The sequence below is a fragment of the Taudactylus pleione genome, unplaced genomic scaffold (genome assembly GCF_031769625.1).
Source record: "Taudactylus pleione unplaced genomic scaffold, aTauple2 ptg000149l, whole genome shotgun sequence".
NCBI classification, from domain to species: domain Eukaryota; kingdom Metazoa; phylum Chordata; class Amphibia; order Anura; family Myobatrachidae; genus Taudactylus; species Taudactylus pleione.
In genome coordinates, this window is record NW_028284551.1 from 6,609,297 (window position 1) to 6,637,129 (window position 27,833).

The following is a 27,833-nucleotide window of genomic DNA, read 5'->3' on the forward strand; positions in this document are numbered from 1 at the left end:
AGCTGTGAGTTGTTGGTAATGGGCTGGCAGTTGGCCCCATCTAAGCCGTAAATTGATGGTGATGGTTTGGCAGATGGCTCACATCTACACATTTTATTGGAATATTTGGCAAGATGTCGATACTTAGTGTAGGGCCATTTTTTCTTTGTCACTATACCTTTGCCCTCCTTTCAATAAATAATTAAATAAAGCTGACCCTTTCCCCCACCAACATGACTGTGTCTTTATTGTATATATTTTTCTCCTCTATTCACCTGGTGTAGATATGTAGGCTGAGATCAGGCGATAAGATTAACAAGTTTCTATGAAGCTGCTAATTAATTATAGAAAATTCTATTTTATAATAGTACTTGTGTAGTGCTTGATATTATTATCTTAAACAAGCTCTGACCATATTCCATATAATTTTCAAATAACAATAATAAATTAATAAAAGACCTTCAAAAATAATATTGTTTGGGTGTTCTACATTAACATCTTAATTTTGATCCATCTTTCTTTAATTATAGTAAATTGCACCCTGATAAAGTCTAATTTATTTTATTGACCATTTACATTACAATAATGGCAATTTACAGTGCAGTGGAAACATTTTAAATAGTCTAAATAATTTTAAGCGTTTGATTGAAACCAGGCTGAAGAAAGCTGAATGTCAAAACATTTTTGTATTGTCTTAATGTCTTATTCATTCTGTATTTTGGGAAATGAAAGTAAATTGATTGCATTGTAAAAAGAATAAAATAACAGGACATTCCATTAGGACTTTTGTGTTGGAGCAGACAGAGAGGAATTAGTGGTGTTCATCTGAATCAATAATAGGGCTTTGTTCTGAGATGTCTAGACATTCAACTCTACCTTCATGACTAAACCACTTCTGTGAATATCTAATTTGTGACCTTTAAAACACATGAACGGAATGCAAAACAGTGTACACATTCCACCGGGAAAATCGTAATATGTAAAACCACTCACTCATTGGCTCCTCCTCCTAAACACACTGCACAACCTTACTGATATTAGCTATGGGTTTGAAAACATCACCTATAATATGTTAGTTAAAGACTAATTCCACCCAAATCTAAACCAATTTTCAGTTTTTTTTTAGAATTACACAAGCAAAATATAAAATGCTAAATATTTACCTGTATACGATCAATCCTATTTCCCTGTCAGCGGCATGCTACCAGTATAAAAAGAGCCTACCTTGGTGGAGTCTAGAAGAGCATATCTGTACTGTGTGTGTCTCCTCAATCCTGTCGGAGCAGGCTTTTTATGCACAGGGCCATCACAAACTCTAGAGGGGCCCTAAATGACGTCTCTTTACCCCATGGGTCTTAAACCTTTGGCCCTCCAGCTGCTGTGGAACTACATATCCCAGGATGCCCTGCCACAGTTTTAGCATGCTGTTATATCAGAACGGTGGCAGGGCATGCTGGGATGTGTAGTACCACAGCAGCTGGAGGGCCAAAGGTTGAAGACCCCTGGTTTACCCCTTTTACGATGTTGAACGCCCACCACTGCTGCTGCTTACTAGCGCAGACAGTACATTATAGCCAAGCAACACGCTCCCATTTTTGAAAATGACAAGTTGAGTCAGTCACTCAGTGTTTCAGGTGAGTAGTAGTGTCGGCTCTGTTTGTACAGGTAGCATGTTGTTACAGTGGGAAAAAAGCACATGCCACTATTTGGCACGGGCCCCTTTTCAACTAGATGTGTTCTGAAATATAATACCAGGGATTTTTATTTTGCTGCTGGTGAGAAATAGGCACATGCCCATATGATAGAAGTTAGTGGAGTAGACACTAGATGGCAGAAAAACCCATGTGCCCCTCATTGATGACACACTCTCAAGAGAAGAAAGGACAGCCTTCCCTGACCATGGCATATGTACGGCGTCTTGTCAAATAGCGCAGGAAGCTGCATTATTGATTTGCTTTTAAATTTAATTTATGGACTCAGAGTGTTTTGAGTTCTGGTAGGTTTTCTCCACTGCCACCTGCACTCAGTGGAAGCAGCTATTTGTGGGCCTAATCAATATTCAGCTTATCTAGCCTCATTGATCTCACCAGTTGCCTAGTGCATTGATACGCTAAATATTGTTTCAGATCTCCAAATGTCTGCTTCCATTGCGTGTAAACCAAATGCAGCCTACTGTACATTTGGTGTAGGCAATTAAATTAGTTGTAATGGCTTTGCGACAAGCAACTAGCATCATATTCTTCAAGTTGGTATATTTTGTTGACATTGTGATGTCGACAGTTAGAGTGCCAACAATAGGATTTTCAATGTAAACCTATCCCTAAAATAGAACGTCAACATTATGTCAGTGTCGACATTCAGACCATGTTAGTATTATGCTGTTGACATTCTTTGTGTCGACAATGTGACTGCATACCTTTTCCTCGAACCACATAGAGGTAACAGACAGTAAAGTGCGTAGTTTGAATTTAATCCTTCATAATAATGTCTGTCAGTGACTAAAACAACAAATTTAAACATAATTAAAGGTTCCAATAACATAACAGCATTAAAAATATTTAAGATTTTCAGTTTAGAACATAGGTTTGCAACCTGTGGTGAGAGTACCTCAGGGGTGCCCCGGATTCAAAGGTCTACTTAATTTTGTTACATTTACAGTAACTGAAGCAATTATTACATATACCAGTAAGTAATATAAACCATTAATTGCATAAACAGCAGCTTGATATAAATTGATTCAGGTTAGGTAGTACTTTGAATAGATTGGCAGAAATTATTAGTTGTACTCGGTAATTGTTTATCATTACATGTCCATTGTTTAAACTGGGTACACACTTGTCCGATCCTCATCCAGTACCACCTCCAACCTACCAGTTGGCAGACATTGGTAAAGAGTGTACACTTACTGTACATCTATTTACATCCAATCCCAGTCATCTGGTCTTGTCCAAAGATTTTTAAACTTGCTGAAAAATCAGGATACCGGATCGCCAATCACCCGACCTATATAGAAGTGTGTGTGCCCCAGCGACTGCTTTATCCAATTGTTCTTCTGAATTATCTCTCATGCCTTCGGTGGCAGCCTGTCTGCCAAAGATTGGAAGAGAGTGTACAGTGATACAATCCTTTCAGCAGATGCAGATTGGAGATCTGCAGCAAAATTGGAAAGGTGTGTACACATAGATTTGGGTGTTGTATCTGCGATCTAGGTCTCCAGTAGGATTGTATCAATGTGGTCAGAAGTTGGATCCCCAGAGCATTGGACAAGTGTGTACTCAGCTGTAGACATGGATACATGTACTTGGTTAGACAACTTGACATTGATTATCATAGTCACAGTTTAATTTTTGGAGTTATGTCCTAGGTGTATTCAACCCCTCCTCCCATCTGTAATAGCAATACATCTTACGTAATGTGAAAAATTAACTGGATGAACTGGTTCTTTAGGTTTTCTAAGTGTCCCTGAGCCCTGCTGATCTGTGTAATTATTGCATTGATATGTGATGTGACCGATATTCTCTCTAACTACTGAGAGAGGGGTTATAGACTGTGCCGCTATCTGCGGTGTGATGGCATTCTCAAACAAAGCAGCAGTAAAGCGTAAGAACCTGGCCGGCTTACTAGTCCCAGTTGTAGTGAGAGAAATGATGGTGGCATGTGTAAGAGGGCACTGCTGGTAGGCGTAATCATATCCGGGTGCTACTATATTAGTCATGTACTATAATTCTACAGTGACACCACAGATATAATCATATTTAGGCCCTGCTGATGTGATAAGGGCACCTATCTCTCCTGGTATAACTATGTATACATTTCATACTTTTGAAGTGCTCTAAATAATAAGCTGAGACCCATGCAAATAACTGTTTTTTCTTCTACTGGCATGCAATATGTATGATCATTTTAAGATATCCTGGAGGTGACCTATCATACTTATACATATATCATCTTCTTCAGGACAATAGAAGTGTATTGAGTACGTGGGTTTAGTTTGTGCACCCTAATGGGGGATAAAGGAATGTCACGGACAGAAATACACAATAGATACCAGAATGCAATCCAGCACCATGACGTAGACAACAATATGTAAACCAAGTCTAAGAATAAAAAGTGAAGTGCATTTACATTACTTTCCCGGAAGAAATTCTGTCTGAAGGCAATTTCGGATATAGCCTAGTGATTGAGATTGTACCTTTTGGACCCTGGAGCACTTTGTAAAAGAGATTAAGGGGACTGTATTGAAATCTTACATCTGGTGCTCTAATGGCAGCATTACCAAGCACTACTAGGGAAAGTATAATTGGGTATAGTGTAAAATACAGGTGTCATTAAGATAATTATGTAAATATAATATCCCAGTGTCTTATATATTTACTTTTAACATATATACAAACCCTCTAATATAATTCATATGTTCAATGCCATAATTAACATGGTCTTCTTTACTTTCCAGCCTTAAAAAGCCCTGCTGCATTTCATGAGCAGATAAAAAGCTTGGAGCGTGCCAGGGTGAGTATGAACTCATAATATGTTGGGGGAATAAAAGATTATGATATCTACAAAAAAAAACAAACAGACAAAACCACAGATCAAGTGTGAAAGTACTAAACAAAACGATATAAAGAGCATGGCAAAAATATTATGTGAAATACACAACTGGTTAAACGAAAACCCAGTACTCAGCAATTTTGCATCTTAGGACCTAAGGATAGCACAACAGTCATACACACACATATAGAAAGTCATTTTTGTGCATTGTCTGAATTACTTTTTGTCTTCCCCTAAATACAGACTGAAAATTTCCTCAAGCACAAGATACGCAGCCGACCGGAACGATCTGAGCTAGTAAGGATGCACATTTTAGAAGGTAATCTTCTCTTTTTAGGGCAAAATTCTCCTATATTATGTGTATCTTATAAAAAGTTACAAAATAGAAATTTCTTCTAGGGGAGGTTGCCTTCTAATGTACAGCAATGTATAAATTAGTGATGAGAATATTACTGAAGTGCACTAGGTGGTAAGTAAAGTGTATAAACTATTCACTCACTTATTAAAGGGGGAAGGCTTTTTAGGGTGTTCCATATCTTACCTGTGAACAAACCATTGAGCAAAGATGATACTTAACTGACAACCAAAAACCGCCCAGAAGATGTCGTTGTTTTTATTTAATAAAGTTTGAATTTTTCAATATTTTATTTAAAAAAAAAACAAAAAAAACCCAACATAACTAGTTGGTGTTTTGCACCCCTTGGTTTTCATAGACTCTCATTGTAAAATCACCTACCACCAGATATCGCCCCCCCCAATTGAAAAAGACCCCCAGCATTATCACCCCCTAGTGGTAATATATCCCCATGGTAGAGCCCCCACCCTCACTCCTAGTGACAATGGGCCCCCACTATCTAGTGCCCCGCCTCCCCCCATATGTTTCAATGTACATTAATTTTTTTTTTTTTTTAATATCCCACACCACCCCAGGTCAAATAAAGGTTTAGTGGGGCATAACCCACCCCCCTAGCCCCCTCACCTTATTGCAGAGTGTGGGGCAGGGGGGACTGATCATTAGTCTCCCCTGCTGCAGCTGATCTCTGCACATACAGAGATCAGCATATTTGTGCTTCTTACACTTCTAGTTTACACGCATGCGCCCCGGAGTTTGTCGCATCCGATTGCGACTAAAGATGCATTTTCTGGCGAAAGACTCAAGACGATCAGTGCAAGCCGAGTTGCACGGGACCTGGTGTGCCAAGGACGACTATTTGGTGCTGCTACAGCAATAGTGTATGAGGAGAGGACACATCTGTACTCTGCCCATTCTGCTACAGGACTGGAATCTAAGCAATGCCTCTGTTTTTTGCATTTGCTGTTTAATGTTTGAGACTTGCACCCCCATGTTCCTTCAATTTTGGATTGTACAGATGGTGTTTTTGGTTTCAGCGTGTGTATAGAAATAATGAGATTAAGACATTTTGGGAAAACCTTGTTCTTCTGATGAGTCACTACATGGCTGATTGTCTAATGCGAACACTTTATAGGATTAACGATACACAGTCAGCATGCACTATAGGCAGCAGTCTATGTATTTGTATGTGTGGGTGCAGATGGTAGGTATCATTTTTTAGGTAGTTTTAAAATGATGATATTATTATAGTTTTTTTTACTATAACCACTGCTGGGCCCTTGTATAGAATAAAATATTAATCACATTATAAAAAAAACATTGAGGTACACATGAAAACTGTTTTACAGGTAACTGTGTGGAAAAGTATATATTGTTTATATATCCCTCCAGCATAAGTATAATAGTAAATGTTTGTGAGATGCAGATTTCATCATACGCGTGTTATTATTCTGTGCAACCTATTCATACTGTAATTACTCCAGTTACATTTATAGCTTTCAGTCTTCCTGCTAAAATGATTCTATTGTCAGAGGACATGAACTAACTGAGCAAGTGTAAACTGGATCGTCAGGTCTCATGTGTTGTTATCACACGGCAAGTGTGGTAATAAGGCACAATTATTACGTAAGAAAGATGAAGCTCCATACAGAGAGATATTCATGTGGCGGGTGCATGTTTTCCAAAGAAATGTGACAGGACTGGCTAATTAGACGTAAACTGACATTGACCAGTATAAGGTACAGCCTCATACTTTTTGATAATGATAGCATAGTCTGATCAAGGACAGTCTGATCATTATTAGGCATACCCACAAATCCACAATGGCTGCTGGAGGCGATTCTCCACAGACCTCATAATGGTGTAAGAAGGAGATTTTGAGGGAGATTTATGGGTAACACTTCCACTTGTTACCTGTTTAGAAGGTTTGGTACTGTAAGTCTCCTTTCTTTCTTAGGGGCATATCTATCAAAGCTTGATGTGAGATAAAATTGTGAAATATATATCACCAACCAATCAGCTCCAAACTATCATTTCTTAAACACAGCCTGCAAAGTTAGAAGCTGATTGGTTGGTGATATAGATATAGATAGATAGAGATATATATATATATATATATATATATATATATATATACTTCACAATTTTATCTCCCATCAAGCTTTGATACATAAAATCTAAAGCAAGCAAATATTCACTGTAAGCAGTATATCCCCAATCTGTTGCATACATAGGGGGTGTCCGTGGCTAATTGCCGCACTGGAGCTATTCAATTAGTGGAGATTACCCCGCGTGCGAGTACCTGAAGTTGGACTGAAAAGTTTGCAGAAAAAAACACTATCGGGTTTGCTTGGGGGAATCCCGATTTTTCGGTGCTGGAAAAGGCTATTTAATTAAATAGCCTTTTCCCGCGCCGCAGGTTTTCTTTTGCCAGCAATTAGTCGCGGGGTAAACCCCACGGCTATTGGAATCCCCCCCTATTGAGTCTCTTCTCTGGAATACAGTGATTTAGAAAGTTCTAAAAACCAGAAAGAAAAGTAGTATTTGCTGGGGTCAGCAATTGTATTACAGACATTGATATGGTCACTTAATGCCATCTCCCAAAGTCCATGCTAACCATTAAATACAGAAGTATTTTAAATGTATTTTAGATAGATTTTAGATACTCTAGATCGGGTAGGGAACGTCTCTGGCATGTCCGGCCACTGTTTTGCTATTAGGACGTGCTAAAACTGTGTCAGAGCCTGCTGTGATGTGTAGTTCTACAGCATCTGGAGCGCCACATGTGTCCTACACCTGCTCTACATTATGGAAGAAATGCTTATGCTTATACAGGAGACCATGGCCTGATATTATTATAGTTTCTCTCCTGGTGTTACATCTACTCCCAAGTATAGTGACATTAACTCTCTCTCTCCTATCACTTACAGTGCAGGACAATCAATCACTTGTCTGACTTTTCCCCTCTCAGAAGAGAATGTGAAAACTGTTTACACAGAAGTTGAGAACAAAGGAAATTGTTGTTAATATAGAGTGAAATAATGTATTACGAAATAAGTAGAGACTGTCTATTTAAAGTACCTGGCTTTACAGACTGCAAACTACTGAGACTCACTTCCGTTGTAATAATAAGTAGTTAAAGGGATAACCATATCTATCTCTATTTGCAGAGACACTTGCTGAGCCATCCCTGCAGGCAACTCAGATGAAATTAAAGAGGGCTCGTCTGGCAGATGATCTCAATGAAAAGATTGCTCAGAGACCCGGACCACTCGAATTGATTGAAAAGAACATACTTCCAGTCGATTCAAGTGTTAAAGAAGCTATTAAAGGCATGTAATAACAAAAATTTGTCTAAAGAGTGAGAAAATAATCTCATATTGGGGAATGCTGTATATAAACCTAAGATCTGTTCCTGGAACAGGGGGGGCTGAGATGTGGGCTCTCTTACTCTCCTTGCTGTGCATGTGAAATAACTCTAACAGATAAATTCCATACTGTTCTAGATGGGAACTGCACTGCATCAGTGCTGCTCTTCAGTTTATTAGGGTAAGGGGTAAAATATTTGAGAACAAATAGTTAAATGCCCGCTTTAAGAATTTTTTTTACGCAATGATGTATTTCGAATATTAAAAATATCAGGATCTCTTAATCAAGTACCTATAAACCTGGTTTTGAATAATCTTCTGGTGCCTGGTTGTCACCTTTTATAAATCAGTTTTGCTTTTCTAGGTTTATTTTCTAAAGGCAGAAAGGCATTTGTTCAAATTCTTATGACCCAACTGATTTGGAAAGTATTCCATCATGGAACTACAGTGTAACTGCCATGGGTGGTTGGAATATGACCAGTGGCCTAAGAATACTGTACAAATTTGATACCAAAGTGTGCTATGAAGTTCTGTACACCGTACTAAATAAATACTCAGTCAGTAACTATTTTTCTACTGCAGAGTCCATAGGGTATCCACAGGATACCTTGGGGTATAGGCGATGCGGCAGCAGCATCGGGCACCACAGAGTTAAAACTTTAGCCTCCCAGGATGCACTGGGGTCCCTCCTCTATACCCCGCCCCCCAGCCAAGGCCATCAGTTTTTATCGGTGCCCGGCCAGGAGTCGGAGCACATGTAGCAGAGTGGGGCTGTTACAGCCCCTGAAGGCTTCCAAAAGCAGCTGTGGCTGCACATCTAGAGCAGTACAGACGTCCATGCTGTCGCTCCTAGCGGTGACCCCGGACCACCCGGACTGTGGCCGGATCTAAGGGGACCAGGTAAACGGCGGGTCCCGCGGAGGGTACCCGCCGGAAGCAAAGTCCTAAGTCCCCAGGCAGGGGGCTCCCTGGGGACTGGCTTGCGAGTGGAGCCAGATATTAACCTGCGCTTCCACAAGCCCCAGGGACAGCGGGCCGTAACTGAGCGGAAAACGTCCGGCTTCCTTGGGGTTAAATGCTTGCCAGGGGAGCGCGCCTTCCCTGTTTACAGCCGGCGCCTCCCCCGCTGCACAGTGCCTCTCCACAGCGGTCTGGCGGGCTGTGTTCAGCGTTCCTCCACCGGTGCCGCTTCCTCTCTGCTCCTCCGCGGCCATTTTATGAATAATGTGCAAGCGCTGCTGGACGCTGCTGCTGGTGGCTGTGTGGTCCAGGTCCCCCTGCATACCTCTCCTTCGAGCAACGTTAAGGTCAGTGTATGCTGCGCTGTTTCCTACCAGGCTCTGTGTCTGTGTAGTCGATCTCAGCGCTGGTAGTGCAGGAAGTTATTTCTACATTGTATGTGACTTAATGCTAGCGCTGTCTGCCTGTACTTTCACTTCTGACTGTCAGCCATATTTTCTATCCCTGTTTTTCCTCTGCTAAATCCCTTCCGGTGTGTTGCTGCAGGGTCGTCATTGCCTCACTATAAATGTATTTATTTGTGAGGAAAGTCACATACACTCCGTTACACTCATCATGTCTGAGAGTGAACGTGATTTTCCCCTACTGCTAAAGTGTACCACTTGTAGTGTACTAATAGCCTTATACGGGCAGTCCGTGCGGTCTTGGTTATTGAAGATGGCGACCCCCCCGTGGCCAAAACTAAAACCCCTTGGCGATTAATTATTTTTCCCAAGTGGGAGACTCCTCCGCAGGTGGATTCTCATGTCACACGCCTAGTGTGGAGTACTACGTTACCAGGCCCTCCATGCCTCCTTCAAGCATGCCACGGATCATTAGGTTGAAATATGCCTAAAATCCAGTTATTCCCTTGCTGGAGGGGCGTCCAGACCGGCTATGGCTGTGTGCTAGGTGACCACAGCCATGGAGCGCTGGGCTGATAACTTGTAATTGTCTCTGGACTCTGACTCGTCGCCTGAACTGGCGAAGTTGGTAGGCAATCCCAGAGACTCAGCCACATATTAATGAGGCAGCCGTTTCCAGAATCTCCTTGCCAGCCGTGGCAGTTCGCCGCACCCTATGGTTGCGCTTTTGGAAAGCGGATGCAGATTCCGAAGAGGGTTTGGAATGCTTGCCCTTTAATGCACAGGTCCTTTTTGGCTCTGATTTGGACAACATTGTGGCGACTCTAGCAGCAGCTAAGTCCGCGTGTCTGCCATCTGCTCTGATCCCATCAGGGTCTGGTGCTTCGTCCTTTCGGGCCTCTGGGGCCCAGGGTAAGTCCAAAGTGCAGTCCTTTCCTCGGCAGTCAACAACCAGAAAATCTGCCAAGCCAAACAAGCAGGCTTAGAGCACAAGACGTCCTACTCCCAGATTGGACGATAAGCCTTCAGCCTAAGGCCTCCCCTTGGGGGACCCCAAAGTGGGAGGCCGGCTTCTTCAGTTGGCCTAGTACTGGTATCTGACTACTGTGGACACTTGGGTCAGAGAAGTGGTCTCTCTGGGGTACGCCCTGTCGTTTCGGCGAAGACCTCCGAGACGGTTTTTCACTACAGGTCTTCCATCCGTCAAGGCCATGGAACGCCAGAAAAGCTGCACTCTATGCTCCGGGCTGGAGTTATAGTGCCTGTTCCGTTATCCCAACAGGGATCGGGATATTACTCGATTCTCTTTCTGGTACACAAACCCAATGGGTTTTACCGGCCAAAACCTCAGGTGCCTAAACAAGTCTTTGAGGTTCTTCGGTTCAGGATACAGACTCTCCGTTCCATTATATTGGCAATTGGACCTAGGGATTTCATGGTGTCTCTGGACATTTATGAAGCCTACCTTCATATACCTATTATCTTGGCGCAACAGCAATTCCTCAGGTTTGCGATGCTAAGCTGCCATTTCCTGTTTCAGGCACTGCCCTTTTACTCTGGCCACTGCGCCTCGAGTATTTACCAAGCTCATGGCAGTTATGGCAGCCCACCTTCAAATGCAGGGGGTCCGCCTGTTGTCCTATCTGGACTACCTCCTGTTGTTAGCAGGGTCTCCAGAAATCCTTCAGCGCCATCTGCACCTACCAATATCTGTGCTGCACAATTATGGCTAGCTGATAAACTGAGAGAAGTCCTCCCTGGGTCCCTCACTGAGGATGCTCCATTTCGGAGCCCTGTTAGTCTTTCAACACCAGGGGATCTTTGTGACAAAGGACAATATCTCTGCATTACAGAAGTTGCCTTTGCAGCCGACAAGTGTCTGTGCACTCAGCAATGCGGTTACTGGGCTCCATGGTGTCGATGTTCAACATGGTGGAATATACCCAGTTCCACTCCAGACCTCTGCAGCAGCTAATCCTCAACAGATAGAATGGGTTGCCCAATCGGTTAAGAACACAGACAATTGTGCTTTCCCCAGAGGTCCGTCTGTCTCTAGCCTGGTGGCTACTAACTGCTCACCCAAACAGGGTGCCCCCCTTGTCAATTACGGACTGGGTCCTTCTAATGATGGGCGCCAGTCTCCAGGGCTGGGAAGCAGTGACGGGTCCACACTTCGTTCAGGGACGGTGGACACCAACTGAATCTGCATTTCCAATAAATCTCTTGGAACTTCGGCCAGTATTCAAAATTCTCAAGCAGGTAACACATGTCCTCCACGGACGGTCCGTGCAGGTACAGTCAGACAACGCCATCACGGTGGCTTACATAGACCGCCCAGGAGGAAACCGAAGTCGGGCAGTTCTGACAGAAGTGTCCCGCATTCTAGCTTGGGCAGAGGCCAACCTCCCTGCCATAATTCGGCAATGTTCATGCCAGGAGGCCTCAACTGGGATGCAGACTTTCTCAGCCGTCAAGACGCGCATCCAGTGGAATGGTCTCTTCTCCGGGAAGTATTTCACCAACTGGTGAACTAATGGCGCTTTTTCAGAAATAGACCTCATGTCCTCCCGACACAACAACAAGCTGCCTGTGTACGGTTCAATCACAAAAGACGGAGGGGCTCTTCTGGTGGACGCTCTGTTGGTCAGGTGGACCTTCAGGTTTGCGTATCTGTTCCCTCCGTTTTTCCCTTCTTCCTCGAATTATTTGCAAATTCAAGCAAGAAGGTGACACGCTTCTCCTCATAGCTCCAGCGTGGGCCAGGCGGCACTGGTTCTCAGATCTTCGGGGTCTCTCAGTCGACACCCCGATATTGTTGCCTCTGCATCCGGACCTGTTGTCTCAGGGTCCTTTCCAGCACCCAGACCTAGGTCATCTGGCTTTGACCACATGGCTGTTAAGTCAGCCCTCTTAAGGTTCAGGGGTTTTTCTAGCGCTGTTAACATCATGCTCATAGCTCGGAAACCTTCTTCTGCAGGGATTTACCACCGGGTGAGGCATATTTCTTTGAATGGTGTCGTCCTAGAGGTTCTGATCCTCAGGTCCTTAGGATATCCAGGGTTTTGGCTTTCCTACAAATGGACTTAGATCACGGTCTTCGCCTTGCTTCACTGAAGGTGCAACTTTCTGCCCTGTCAGTCTTGTTACATCTACACTTCCTAATGTCCACACCTTTTATGCAGGGTGTACTTCGTATTCAGCCTCCCTTCGTCCCGCCAATGGCTCCTTGAGATTTGGCTGTGGTCCTGAGGGCTCTCCAAGGACCGCCATTGAAACCTCTGTGCTCAGTGGCTTTCAAATGGCTTACAGCTAAGACTGTTTCTTCTGTCCATTACTTCGGCCAGAAGGGTGTCAGATTTGGGGGTTCTCTCAAGTCCTCCTTTTCTGATTTTTCATAGACAGGGCGGGGCTTCGCACTCGCCCTGGTTTTCTACCTAAGTTGGTATCTAGTTTCCACATTTAATTAGGAAATCCTAGTACCGGCCTTTAATTCCCCAGTTCTCTCTGCTGGTGAGGCCTCTTTGGATGTGGTACGTGCTCTAAGGTTTTATGTTGATCGTACCAGTTCCTTTATGAAATCTGACTCCTTTTTTTTTTGTCCTCTATAGTTTCCATAAGAAAGGTTGACCTGCCACTAAACTTTTGGCAGGATTGATTCAACCTCTCTTAATCCTCACTCTACTCGGTCTGTGGGTCCTTCGTGGGCAGTTCGCCGTGGTGCCTCAGCTGTTCAGCTTTGCAAGGCAGCCACGTGGTCTTCTGTCCATACCTTAGTCAGGTATTATGCATTTCATGCCTTCGCCTCTCAGGATGCTTCCTTTGGGCGGCAGATTCTCCTTCCAGCACAGGAGCGTCCCCTCCCTTAAAAGGATACTGCTTTGGGACATCCCCAAGGTATCCTGTGGATACCCTATGGACCCTGCAGTAGAAAATAAGAGATATGGTAAGAACTTACCCTTGTTATCTCTATTTCTACGAAGTCCATAGGTTTCCACAGGACTCCCGCCCTGTCGCACCTGTACTGCAGATGGGCTTTAATCTGGTCTCCGTTTTTTCCGTCTCCTATTAGTGAGAATGTGATTTTTCTGTGTTCCAGACTTTCTTCTCTCTCTCTTTGTTCTCCTCCTCCGGCCAATGGCTTGTTACAAAACTGATGGCCTTGGCTGGGGGGCGGAGTATAGAGGAGGGACCCCAGTGCATCCTGGGAGGCTAAAGTTTTAACTCTGTGGTGCCCGATGCTGCTGCCGCATCGCCTATACCCCAAGGTATCCTGTGGAACCCTATGGACTTCGTAAAAATAGAGATAACAAGGGTAAGTTCTTACCATATCTCATATTTTAACTGCTGTGTGCTACCATGCATAAAAATTGAAAAGGGCCAAGTAATACATTTATTGCATTGGGTCCAAGATTTACGCTGTTAATACACAGACCAACCTGGCCAACTGTCAGTAGAGTGTGGAAGCAATTGGACTTTACTCATCAACCCCTGGTTGCTCAAGGGTTGGAACATGCCTTTAAATCTGCTCTAAATAAGTCACATGATCATCATTTATTTGCATACTTATCTCCTCAATGTACAGGGCTATGCATTACAGATGTGTCCACATACATATATCCTCCATGCGCTACAAATCGTGCCACACATAACGCGGGAGCTCAGTGTGCCTCGGTAGCGCTGTGCGTCTTTTGTGCATCTTTTTATCTTCAAATGTGTCTTATTCACACAGTGATGCGAATGATATGCCACATGCCTATGTTCTCTGTGCGTCTGAGGGTGTATCTGCATGTGAAATGCTACGTTAGTGTCAGCGGCTGTAACAATGTAACTTAGCGTTTCGCATGCAGATACACCCGCAGACACACAGAGAACATAGGCATTCTGCATATCATTTTAATCGGCATAAGCTGCTTGTGTTATTCGCATCACTGTGTGAATAAGACATATTTGAAGGTAAAAAGTCGCACAAAAATACGCTCAGCGCTACCGAGTCACGGCATGGCGCGACTAGAAGGGCTGCTTAACGCGCAAGGAGGCTAGATGTATGAGGACACATCTGTATGTCAGCCGTGCATTTTAAATAGGCGTACTAGTAATAATTCATACTGATCGTAGTATTTTTTAAGTATCTCACTAGCAAAAGCAATTCTGCTGTATTTGATATTGATTAATGACTGTATTGTGCCCTCTCACAGTTGGTCAGTCAGACTACCCCGAAAACACTGATGCTTTCTCGTTTGATGAAGACAGCAGTGATGCTCTGTCACCAGATCAGCCAGCAAGCCAAGAATCTCAAGGGTCAGCAGCTTCTCCTGCAGAGGTCAAACCCAGCGAGTCAGTTTCTCCCATATCCAACACTAACATTCAGGTACAATGCCTACAATGTAACTTCTGTTATGTGTAATGTTAGTACTGGGAGGTTGTTAGTGTGATGGTGAGTTATGTAAAGAAGACAAAGTGTGCATTTTTTTTTTAATAATAATTTTATTGACTGAGAGAGCATACATTACCACATAATAAAACAATATTCCATGATTCCATGTATCACAACAGGGTTAATACATATGAGACATAAACATATGTAGATATAATCATATCAAAACAAAACTCCTTAAATAATAACCAGGAGTAAAAAGTTTTATAAAAATATAATGAAAAATCGTCTTATCAAAATAATAACGTTATGCATCAAATAGCATGGCACTAATATGTGTCCAATGAGAGATACTATTACCTTAGAAGGTTAGTGAGGGGTGTGTCCTGTTTTTGGGTGCTCTTAAAGCCCTACCCTTTAGAAACCATCAACCTGCTATTTGCTGTCATGAAATCGCAACGGACTGTCTGCCAGAAGATTTGCTGACCCTGCATCTCTGCTTTTCTTCATTCCACACAGTCATCGGTTTTATACACATGGTTGGCTAATAGGTGTACATGAAGAACGCATTTTATATCTGCCCAGAATATTTAGGGTTCTGTGGGACAGTTCTGATAATGAGTATGAACTGCTGGTGGATATCAAAGCATTTACTGCATTGTTTATATTGTATAGATTTTAGGCTCCTTCTAAAATATGTTATTATAGAGATTAAGTGGAACCAATGCAGCCAATCGGCTTCTGTCATTTCATTTTTTATTTGTTAGTCTCTACATAAAGTGTTGAGAAGAATTAATGCGATTGGTAAGATACCGTGCAGTCCTATATGTGTGTGTGTATATATATATATATATATATATATATATATATATGTGTGTGTGTGTGTGTATATATATATATATCGTGTGTGTGTGTGTGTGTGTGTATACAGGTACACGCGCATATATATTTAAAAAAAAAATATATATATATATATATATATGTGTGTGTGTGTATACAGGTACACTCAATCAGCCATTGATATAATTTATCCTAAATAAACTGCTGGTCACTGTAGTAGTTTCCCCTTTTGAAAGGACTCCTCTGAGCTTGCAGATGCTTCCCAGTCTCCAGTTTAGAGTACAAGTGCACAGCTATTAATGTTCCGATATCGCAGAGGCATAGTGCAAGAAAAACTCCAGACACATTAATACGTATACAAATCCAAATACCAATACTTATAAGGATACACAAAGAGTTCCAGAACAGAGCATTGATTGAAAGCGGAAGCTTACCATTCATAACTTAATAAACAACTGACTTTGATTTTTCCCTGGAAAGATGGAACCTTTTTATTACTTTCAGGATTAAAGACGTCATAAGTGCCACAACTCTGCTCATTTATAATGTCTGTTATTTGTCAACCTATTCTGTTTTACCAGCACCTATCACTGTGTCTGTGTAATAGGCATTACAACATTGCCTACCTTAAAGGGAAATGGCGTTCCTTTCACAGAGTATATCTATGTATTAGAATGTGGCAAGATATTGCAACTAAGGCCCGTATTCAATTTGAGACGAAAAGTCCGGATCCACAATACTTTTTCGCCGATTACGTCATTTTCGCCTGTTTTGCTTTTACCCCATATTCAATTTGAAAGTCTTTCCGCCTCATTGCAATGTACTAGGCGAAAAAATTTCGCCTTTCTACTTCAGGGTCCATAGGGTATCCACAGGATACCTTGGGGTATAGGTGTGACGTCAGTCGCAGGGCACCATAGAGTTAAGCTTTCAGCCTCCCAGGATGCACTAGGTCCCCCTCCTATACCCCGCCCCCGGGCCAAGGCACCTCAGTTTAGTTTGGTGCCCGGCCGGAGTCGGGTGCACCTGTTGGAGTGGGGGCTAGAAGAGCCCCTGAAGCTTTTTCTTCATGCAGCTGTGGCTGCACATCTGGATGAACAGCATGGACAGTCAGTCCTGACGTCCATGCTGTCTTCCCTACACCCCGCCGGTACCAGAACGCCGGTACTGATCCGGGGATGCTGGTGGGCGTCTGGGGTCACAGCTAGCGGTGACCCCAGATGCTCCGGACCATGGCCGGATTCAAGGGGGACAGAGGTAAGCAGCGGGGTCCCGCGGTGGGTCCCCGCTGATCACATGGTCCTAAGTCCCCAGGCAGGGGGCTCCCTGGGGACTGGCTGCAGCGTGGAGCCAGGCGACCAACCTGCGCTTCCACTACCCCCTGGGACAGCGGACCGCAGCAGAGCGGTAGCGCTGCGGCGTCCCAGGGGTTAAATGCATGCCAGGGGAGCGCGCCTTCCCTGTCTCACAGCCGGCGCCTCCCCCGCTGCACACAGCCCTCTCTGCACTGTGCTGACTGGTCCTGTGTCAGCGCTCCTCCCCCAGGCCAGCTTCTCTCTGCTCCTCGGCGGCCATCTTCTCTGCAACGCATGGTGAACGCTGCTGGAAGTCTGGAAGGAAGCATCGTGGTCTGGGTCCCCCCGCATACCTCTCCTCCGCTGTGGCTCAGGTCTGTGTATGCAGCGCTGTGTCCTACCAGGCCCTGTGTCTGTGTAGTTGAGTGATCAGCGCTGTTAGTGCAGGAATTGTTATTTCTCTGCATTGTATGTGACTGTGCTAGCGCTGCCTGTAACTTTTCTTCTCTAAACTGTCAGCTTTATTACTGTCCCTGTTCTTTCTGCTAAAGCCCTTGCGGTGCGGTGCTGCAGGGTGGTCTCTCGCCTATTTAATACTTAATTGGTGAGAGAGGTCACATACGTGGTGCCATCATGTCTGAAAGTGATTTTCCCCTCCGGCTACAGTGTACCACGTGCAAAGTACCGTTAGCGGAGGGGGAGGGTAGCGCGGAGGGCCTTTGCCGGCAGTGTTTGTCCATGGCGCGGCCTATTACGGTTACAGCACCAGTACAGGAGCCGCCCTGGGCTTGTTTCGCTCAGGCGTTAACAGCTTTAGTGGGCCAGTTAGCTCCGCAGCCCGCGTTTACTCCGATGGGTTTGTCCCAGCAGTCTGTGGTGTCGTCACCCATGCAGGGGTTCCCACGACAATTGGTGGTACCCCACAGTCTCCCTATTTCCCCGCTCCCGGGTTCTCAGGAGCCAGCGTGGGTTAACTCCCTGACGAGTTCTGTACAGCACTTGTCGGATGTGTTGCAAGGGGAGTCTGTGATGCGGCCTCATAAAAGGCCGGTGGCGTCTCTGTCCGCTCCTTATGAGGATGACGAAGGGACGTCTGATGATGGGGAGATTCTGGATCCTTACGATCAGGAACCTTTCCATACTAAGGACGCTGATGCTAAGTCCAAAGTATATATTCCTGGACTTATTCGGGCGGTCCGCACAGCCTTGGTGATTGAGGACGAAGTTCCCCCAGCGGCTAAATCTAAGTATGCCTTTTTCAAAGATGTGAAGGGCGATGCCACAGTCTTTCTTCTTTCGGGTCAGTTGGTGGACCATTTAGAGGAGGCGTGGAAACAACCTGGCAAAAGATACCAGCCGCAGAGACGCCTGGCGGTGGCTTATCCGTTCGCGGATAATTATTTTGCTAAGTGTGAATCCCCTCCACAGGTGGATTCTCACGTGACCCGTCTTGTCCGTAGTGCCACATTGCCGATGCCATCCATGTCCTCCCTTAAGGATGCTACGGACCGCAAGGTAGAAATCTGCCTGAAGTCCGCTTATTCCCTTGCAGGGGGGGCAGCACGGCCGGCTATGGCCATTTGCTGGGTTGCCAGAGCGATGGAGCGCTGGGCGGATTCATTAGAGGCTTCTTTTGAATCCGACTGTCCGGCCGAACAGGCGGAGTTGATTGGCAATCTCCGTGATTCGGCCACCTACATCAACGAGGCGGCTCTAGACATTAGTACTCTGGTGTCTAGAATTTCTTCAGCAGCGGTAGCTGCTCGTCGCACCTTGTGGCTGCGATCCTGGAAGGCGGACGCAGATCCAAGAAAGGTCTGGAAGCGTTGCCGTTTACCGGAGAAGTTCTCTTCGGTCCGGATCTGGATAAGATTGTGGCCACGCTGGCGGCAGCCAAATCTGCTTGTCTCCCGTCGGCCGCTGCTCCTTCTGGTTCTGGACCATCGTCCTTTCGGTCATCTAGGGCCCAGGGCAGGCCCAAACCACAGTCGTTTCCTCGACAGGCTGGCCCTAAGAAATCGGTCAAGCCCCGGAAACAGGCATGGAGTACCAGACGTCCGGCCCCCAAGCCAGATGACAAGCCTGCGGCCTGACGGTCCGGGTCTCCCCTTGGGGGATCCCAGGGTGGGAGGCCGCCTGCTGCAGTTCTCCCGGTGTTGGTCGTTCACTACGACAGACACTTGGGTTCTGGAGGTGGTCTCTCACGGGTACGCCCTCTCCTTCCGGCACAGACCCCCGGCTCGATTCTTCACCACGGGTCTACCATCAGACCGGAACAAGGCTACGGAGCTGCGGAAGGTATTGCACACTATGCTCCAGGCTGGAGTTATAGTGCCTGTTCCATTCTCCCAGAGGGGCCAGGGTTTCTATTCAAATCTATTTTTGGTACAGAAACCCAATGGGTCATATCGTCCGATTCTCAACCTCAAAGCACTCAACAAGTCTTTGCGGGTCCCGGAGTTTCGGATGGAGACCCTACGGTCCATCATTCTGGCGCTGGAACCTGGGGACTACATGGTGTCATTGGACATACAGGACGCTATGGCGGTCATGGCGGCTTCTCTGCGGCTGCAAGGAGTCCGCATGTTGCCGTACTTGGACGACCTGTTATTGGTGGCAGGATCTCCAGAGCTCCTGTTACACCACTTGGACCTGACCATTGCACTGCTGCAACGGCATGGCTGGCTAATCAACTGGCAGAAGTCCACTCTAATCCCGTCTCGGAGGATTCTGCATCTTGGAGCCTTATTGGACTCGGGACAGCAAAGGATCTTCGTGACGGAGGACAAGATCTCTGCTTTACAGTCAAGGGTGCGCAGTTGTCTGCACAGCCGCCGGGTGTCCTTACACTCGGCGATGAGGTTACTGGGCTCCATGGTGTCGGTGTTCGACATGGTGGAATACGCCCAGTTTCACTCCAGACCTCTGCAGCACCTGATCCTGTCCAAGTGGAACGGGCTGCCTCAGTCTCTGAAGTTCCAGACGATTGTGCTCACCCCGGAGGTTCGCCTGTCCCTTGCGTGGTGGTTAAAGACGACCCACCTCAACAAGGGACGTCCGTTCTGGGTTCCAAATTGGGTCCTGTTGACAACGGACGCCAGTCTTCGGGGCTGGGGAGCAGTTTCGGGTCCACACTTGTTCCAGGGCAGGTGGACACCGACAGAAGCGGAGCTTCCAATAAATATCTTGGAACTCCGTGCGGTCTTCAATGCTCTCCTGCAGGCACAGCGGTTTCTCCAGGGTCACCCGGTGCAGGTCCAGTCGGACAATGCTACCACCGTGGCCTACATAAACAGGCAAGGAGGAACTCGCAGTCGGGCGGCTCTCGTAGAGGTCTCTCGGATCCTGGTTTGGGCGGAGCGCAATCTTCCGGCCATATCAGCGGTCTTCATCCCGGGAGTGCTAAATTGGGAGGCGGACTTTCTAAGTCGCCAGGACGTTCATCCAGGGGAATGGTCCCTGCACCCGGACGTTTTTCAACTACTGGTGGACAGGTGGGGTCTTCCAGAAATCGACCTCATGGTGTCCCGGCACAACAACAAGTTGCCGGTGTACGGGTCTCGCACAAGAGACGAAGGGGCGTCTCTGGTGGATGCTCTGTCCGTCCGGTGGACGTTCAGGTTCGCATACCTGTTCCCTCCGGTCTCCCTTCTTCCACGGGTAATCCGGAAATTCAAACAGGAAGGAGGGACGCTCCTGTTGATAGCTCCCGCGTGGCCCAGACGGCACTGGTTCTCAGACCTTCAGGGTCTGTCCGTGGACAGTCCTCTGCGGTTGCCGCTACGACCGGACCTTCTGTCTCAGGGTCCTTGTCTTCACCCGGACCTGACTCGGCTGTCTTTGGCGGCGTGGCTGTTGAGACGGCCATGCTGAGGTCCTGGGGGTTTTCCAGCTCTGTGGTGCGTACCATGTTACGAGCTCGGAAACCGTCTTCCGCGAGGATATACCATCGCGTGTGGCATACGTTCTTCCAGTGGTGTCGACCGAGAGGTTATGCACCGCGGGAGTTTCGTCTGTCTCGGATTCTCGCCTTCCTGCAAGCGGGACTAGATCATGGGCTTCGCCTTGCTTCTTTGAAGGTACAGGTTTCGGCCCTATCTGTCTGGTTTCACCGTAGGATTGCTACAATCCCGGATGTGCGCACCTTTATGCAAGGTGTTCTCCGTATTCAGCCGCCCTTTGTTCCACCTGTGGCGCCTTGGGATTTGGCTGTGGTCCTGAGGGCTCTCCAAGGACCGCCGTTTGAACCACTGGGCTCAGTGGATATTAAATGGCTAACAGCTAAGACTGTTTTCCTTCTGGCCGTTGCTTCAGCCAGACGTGTTTCTGAGTTAGGGGCTCTTTCTTGTAGACCCCCTTTCTTGGTTTTTCATGGGAACAGGGCAGTGCTCCGCACTCGGCCCGAGTTTCTTCCCAAAGTTGTTTCCCAGTTTCATGTTAACGAGGAAATAGTTGTTCCGGCCTTTAACTCACCGGGTCTTTCCGTGGGTGAGTCCTCTTTGGATGTTGTGCGGGCCTTAAGGACTTATGTTGACCGCACTTCTTTGTTTAGGAAGTCGGACGCTTTGTTGTCCTCTATGGCTTCTGTAAAAAGGGTTGGCCTGCTTCAAAGCAAACTTTGGCAGCCTGGATCCGTATGGCTATTTCTGAAGCTTATCTTCATGAAGGCCTACCGGTCCCTCCTTCTCTGAAGGCTCATTCCACTAGGTCTGTGGGTCCTTCGTGGGCAGCTCGACGTGGTGCCTCGGCAGTTCAGATCTGCAAGGCTGCTACGTGGTCTTCTGTCCATACCTTCGTGAGGTATTACAGGTTTGACACCTTCGCCTCTCAGGATGCTTCCTTCGGGCGGCGGATTCTCCTTTCTGCACAGGAGCGTCCCCACCCTTAAAGGATACTGCTTTGGGACATCCCCAAGGTATCCTGTGGATACCCTATGGACCCTGAATTAGAAAATATGAGATATGGTAAGAACTTACCCTTGTTATCTCTATTTCTACGAAGTCCATAGGGTTCCACAGGACTCCCGCCCTGTCGCACCTGTGCTGCAGATGGGCTTTGCTCTGGTCACCGGTTTTCCGTCTCCCTCTGGTGAGAATGTGATTCTTGTATGTGTCCAGATCTTTGTTCTCTCTCTTCCTTCTCCTCCTCCGGCCTATGGCTTGGTAACTAACTGAGGTGCCTTGGCCCGGGGGCGGGGTATAGGAGGGGGACCTAGTGCATCCTGGGAGGCTGAAAGCTTAACTCTATGGTGCCCTGCGACTGACGTCACACCTATACCCCAAGGTATCCTGTGGAACCCTATGGACTTCGTAGAAATAGAGATAACAAGGGTAAGTTCTTACCATATCTCATATTATGAATAGCAGGCGGAAAAAAGTGCAGAATTGGGGTTTTGGGGTGCAACGTTGTGGGAACCCCCGTGCATCCTTCAGACAGTCCCCCAAAGTTAAACTGTGTCAAAATAAAAAAAAAAACACTTAAGGACACCCTAAAAAATTACTTTGAAAAAGGGGGCAAAAAAAAAAAGGGTACAAAGTTAAAAACTAGCCAACTTGACTCTGGGGGGGGGGGGGGGTCCCCAAGTGTTTTTTATTTATTGCAGGTGCTTGTGGGAGGTGGATTTTTCACAATTTTTTCAGCTTCACTTTAGCAACTTTTAAATATGCTGATCCCCATTTTCAAGTACCCCAAATTTGCTGGGAATAGTTATTTTATCCAAAAAAACTTGCTAAATACTATTCTTCACCACTTACAGAAAAACGCAAAACTGCATCTATTGAGCCCGTTTAAAAACCCCAAATACCTTCAGCAGGGCTATTCCGGGGTACCCATAGTGATCCCCCATGTCCATGCATCTTTTGGGGGGTGTCAGGCTGATTTCCCCAAATCTGACAGTACTTTCCGCCGGTTTCAGTTTCGCCAAGCGCTGATTTAGCGTATTTTCAAATTGAATACGGGGATAAGTGGGCACGCGCGATACTTTTCCGCCTGCAAAACAGGCAAAGTAGGCAAAGTCCGGGCCGCGAAAAAGTATCATGGTACCATGGTAAGCATGATTCCTGCAAACACAAGAATATTTAGAGAGTTAATAGTGAAAATACATTTTTAGAAACTATCTAAATATAACCATATATCTGTCAGCTACAGGAAAATGTTCTGCAGTACAAATCAACATATTTTTAATTAAAATAAAAAAATATATATATGAGGGCTGATTGAAAAGTAATGAGACTGATTTTTTTTTTTGTTCAAGATCTGAACATTTTTCCTTTCATTCAATACATTTCAGCAGCGTTTGAACAACGAGTCAAAGACGTGCAGTAGGCTCTTTTGTGACATCACTGTTATGCTGGGCATACACTCTACAATTATATGTCAGATATCTGTCTAATCTGTCTGGTGGGAAGGAAAATCTGGTCCGTTTTCTAGTGTTTGGGAGCAAATTTCTATTGTCATTTGCTCCCATACATTACCAGGTTTTCATTCCAACCAACTAGATTGGACAGATATCTGACAGATAATTGCATAGTGTATGCCCAGCATTAGTGTTGCAGCTGTGGCATTCTTCACTTCTTTCTGCACAGTTGTTTTTTCAAGGTTAAGAATGCCCAGAAATCACAGGGCGCTACGTCTGGACCACGTGGAGGGTATTCCAGTGCTGTCTAATTTTAGTCAGTTCTGCCAATGCAACAGCAGCAACATGTAGTCTGGCATTGTCTTGGAGCAAAAACCACTGTTTGTTCAGCAAATGTGGTCTTTTCTTCCTCATGGCTCCATGCAAATGGGTTTTCAGGACATTTGCATAGTAGTCTCCTTTAATTGCCTGTCCACGGGGAACCCAGTGCTATAGGATCTTACCGTGCGCATCAAAGAACATCAGAAGCATGACTTTACACGCTGAAGGATCGCACAGAATTTTTTGGGCGGAGGCGAATTTGCGTGTCTCCATACACTGGACTGTTTGGATTCCAGATCATAATGACGAATCCAGGAAATCTGGTATCCCCTCCGACATTGGAACGGTGTTCTTGCACGATTTAACTCCTCGTCACATCTGCTCTTCTGTGAGATTTCTGGGTACCCACCTGGCACACACGATGCATTTTCAGTTCCTTTGTCACAATATGCTGAATCCGTTGGAATGAGTTGCTAAGTGAAGCAGAAAGTTCGTGTAGAGTTACCACCTGTCATTTTGCAACATCTCCACAGCTTTGGCAATGTTGACATCTGTAACCGTGGTGGATGGTCTCCCAGAGCACGCTTCGTCAGTCGCTCGCGTATTAGCCTCTATGAACTGCTTCCAACACTGAAATACTGCAGCACGGCTACTTGTTTGTCCACCTTATGCCTACTGTAACATTTCATGAGTTTCATTTCTGCTTTTCCCAAGTTTAACACAAAATGTAATCACACATCTCTGACAAAATCTCACAGACAAGTCTTCCTCATCCGCCATGACGAAACGTATGAAGATCTGCCACTCGCTGTGACCAAACAAAGACGACTACGCCAGTCCGACTGCGGGTTCAGACACATCTATGTATGAGCTTCATAGTTACCAGCATAGCGTTGCCACGTCTACCTAGTGGACAAAAAAAAAACCAGAGGCAGTCTCATTACTTTTCAAACAGCCCTCTTTTATATGTGTATGTATGTATGCGGCTTTTTTCCACGCCAACATCCGTTGCGCTACCTTTACAGACTCGGGTGCACACAGATATACAAGTGTTGCATACCAAAGTCATGAGCGCGGTCTCTTGGTGCATCCAAATCACATCGCATTGGGACTAAGACTCATTTTCCTGGTGCAAGCAGAGTTGAACGGGACCTGTTGACTCACTCAGGAGTAGGAGGACACATCTGTTTGTACACAGTTATTTGAGATATGTTTGTGTCCATCTGACTTACAGGTCCGTCAGTGGGCTGCCTCTAATAGCCAGAAGACAATGGCATGTACCCAGTAGCAAACAAGTGTAAATAGAATCTCAACTTTTCCAAAATTCTGTCAGAGCTAAGCGGTACAAGGCTGGGGTATGTCTTGGATTGCTTAATATATCCATATATAAGAGGTCAGTGTTGATTTAAAAAGCATATATTTCATACAAAGAAAACATAATATACTGTAGTCAACTTGTTTAGTTCATGATAGTGAATATAGTGGTCAATAAAATAAATTTCTCATGATTTCCTTGTATCAAATATGTAACTGAGACTCGGGCCCACCAGACCACATGGTAACTGGTTTGTTTAAGGAGAAAGAAGGGCTATTGTAACTACAAGATAATCAAAACAATGTGTGCTTCTGAAGATTATACCTGGCATATGGTTAATACTGATGTAGCAGTACACAATATCCAATGTTCTACTATATGTGTCCGTCTTTATTATTTAATATGAGGCACATAAATGGAAGGGGAAAGTGAATGCAGTATGGTAATCATTAGTATGAATATAATGAGGGAAAATAAATAACTAATGCTTTTATTTAATATAAGATATCAGCTTCAATATGTTGAATGTTGTGATAGACCTGCAGTCTAGCATGTAAAATCACTGTCTGCCAATAATAAGCATGGAATTTGCTCCAATCACATTTTAATTAAAGCAATAAACATCATTGGTAAGTGAGACTTTTAGCAAGGGAGCCTTAAGCAGGCCTCTGTTTTTGGTCTTTAGAATGAATCGTAATGATCTCCAAGGGATTAATTAGGTGCATTATGTGTTTTGCTCCAATGTGTCAGTTGCAAGGAATATCCCCCTTGGAGTGTCTGTGAAAATAAATGATTTCTATCATTTTAATCTAAATACAATTCACTGCGGTTTCTTCTCTCATTTAAAAACCCATCAACCTCAAATCCACACACATGACCATTTTGTAGAGTATAAATTAATAGGGCATAATATATGCACCCTCTCCTTTAACCTGAATCTGCTGCCTACACATACTACAGGCTGACATTTTATGGGGGTTTGGTATAAAAGATGCATGTTAAACAGGCAATAGGTTGTCGGGGGCAAAGGGTCGACAGTTACAAAAGGTCAACACAAAAAAATGGTAGACACATTTTTTTCTCTCTAATCCTAATCTTCACCCAAACCCTCCCCTTGGTGTCTAACCCTAACTGTCCCTTCTAGTGCCTAACCCTCCGGTAAGTGCCTAACCCTATTGCCTGTCTAACATCTGTTGTCTATCTAGACATTGTCGACCTTTTATCTTTTGACTGGAACCCATTTTATGGATGGAACGAATATGCGGCTTAGCAATTCACTTGGAGTCTTGTTGCATTCTTATAAATGTTGGGGCAGCACACAGGGTGGCTGATAGCCGCTGTGAGTATAAGAGAGCATTGAACCTATTGCGTTTTACAAAGGAGCAAGGTTCCATCCCATTCAGGTGCAAGATGTAGTAGTATAGCTTCTGTGATGTTACAAGCCTCAGTAATCTTTGTCAGTATATTGTCCTTATAAAGCATAATGGCAGAAGGTGAGATGAGATCACCTTTGTCACGTGGTTTGCTCTGCTGGTGTTCCTTTCACCTGTGTATTCCAAACATTGCACCATTTATTATCAATGGAAACATTTATTTTGTGGTGCTCATCTTATGTCAGTTAAAACTTAGTGTAACTAGTTATAGCAGTTTTACTATACTTGGCATCTAAGTGCGAATAATGAATGGGAGGCCCCTACATACTGATTCAGTTGAAGAAGGTCTACCAGTTGCCCACCATTTGTGTAAAGAAAGGCTGCAGATGCTTTTAACGGGATGTAGTTAGCAGACCGGTGGACGGCACGCCGCCAGTCTGAGTCCCGATGGGGGAAGCCCGTCACGCGGCTTAAGATCGGCATCGAAATACCGCCGCCTATCTTAATCCCGATGCCGGAATACAGACAGACGCCAGCCCGAATGAGGTAAGTCTTAGCTGTTAGGGGGGGAGCAAGTGTTAGGTTTAGGCAGCATAGAGGGGATTGCGTTAGGATTGGGGGGGCGGGACGGTTACAGTCAGGCACCCCTAGGAGGGGGGTTAGGTTTAGGCACTAACGGAGAGGGTTAGGCTACAAGAAGGGAGGGTTTAGGGGGCCAAAGAGGGGAGGGTAAGTATACTTTCCCGACCCTTGTCGGAATACCAACCATCGGGATGCAGCGGTCAGTATTTTGATTGGAGGCATCCCAACATGCCTGTATTATTACATACCGATTCCACTTTTAACATATCTGACAATATTTGTTGGCTAAAATGGTCATGGTTTGTGTGGATCTGGGTAAAGTTGTACAAAACAGGGTGAGGTGTGGATCAAAGGCGCTTAACCCCAATATAAAGCACACACAAATAAACATGTACAGAAATCCTAAAGACAGGGGATGACCGCATTGATAGATTTCTTCTTGCAATGATGTCAGAATGAGTTATTTATTTCTCTTATTCAGACGGCTTTATGCTCCATAGTTTTGGGACATAAAACAGATTAAGAAAGGAGGCAACAATAGGTAGTCATTTTTGCATATAAGATTTCAGAAGGTGAAATCCAATTTCTATTTGTGAACAGGTATCCCAATGTACCCTTACTCATTTCTAAAGAAGTGTAAATGAAGCCTTTCAAGGTTTCTTTTATACACCCAATCCAATGTGAAATCCCAGCACCAAAGGCTAAAAGATCAGGTGTACCCAATTCACTTGAAACTATTCTAATGCAGATGTATAAAGGCTTCTTTA

General features: G+C 45.1%; 1 protein-coding gene across 9 annotated transcripts in view; it reads left to right on the forward strand.

Moving 5' to 3' along the window:
- The window catches only part of MRTFB (myocardin related transcription factor B), a 450,704-nt gene that overhangs the window by 373,463 nt on the left and 49,408 nt on the right, over nucleotides 1–27,833 (forward strand). For all 9 annotated transcript variants that reach the window (XM_088474235.1, XM_088474234.1, XM_088474237.1 and 6 more), the window contains 4 exons: nucleotides 4,433–4,488; nucleotides 4,771–4,846; nucleotides 8,050–8,211; nucleotides 14,807–14,979. In XM_088474235.1, the coding sequence (XP_088330361.1) occupies nucleotides 4,433–4,488; nucleotides 4,771–4,846; nucleotides 8,050–8,211; nucleotides 14,807–14,979 (467 nt within the window). The remainder of the gene's footprint in view (nucleotides 1–4,432; nucleotides 4,489–4,770; nucleotides 4,847–8,049; nucleotides 8,212–14,806; nucleotides 14,980–27,833) is intronic.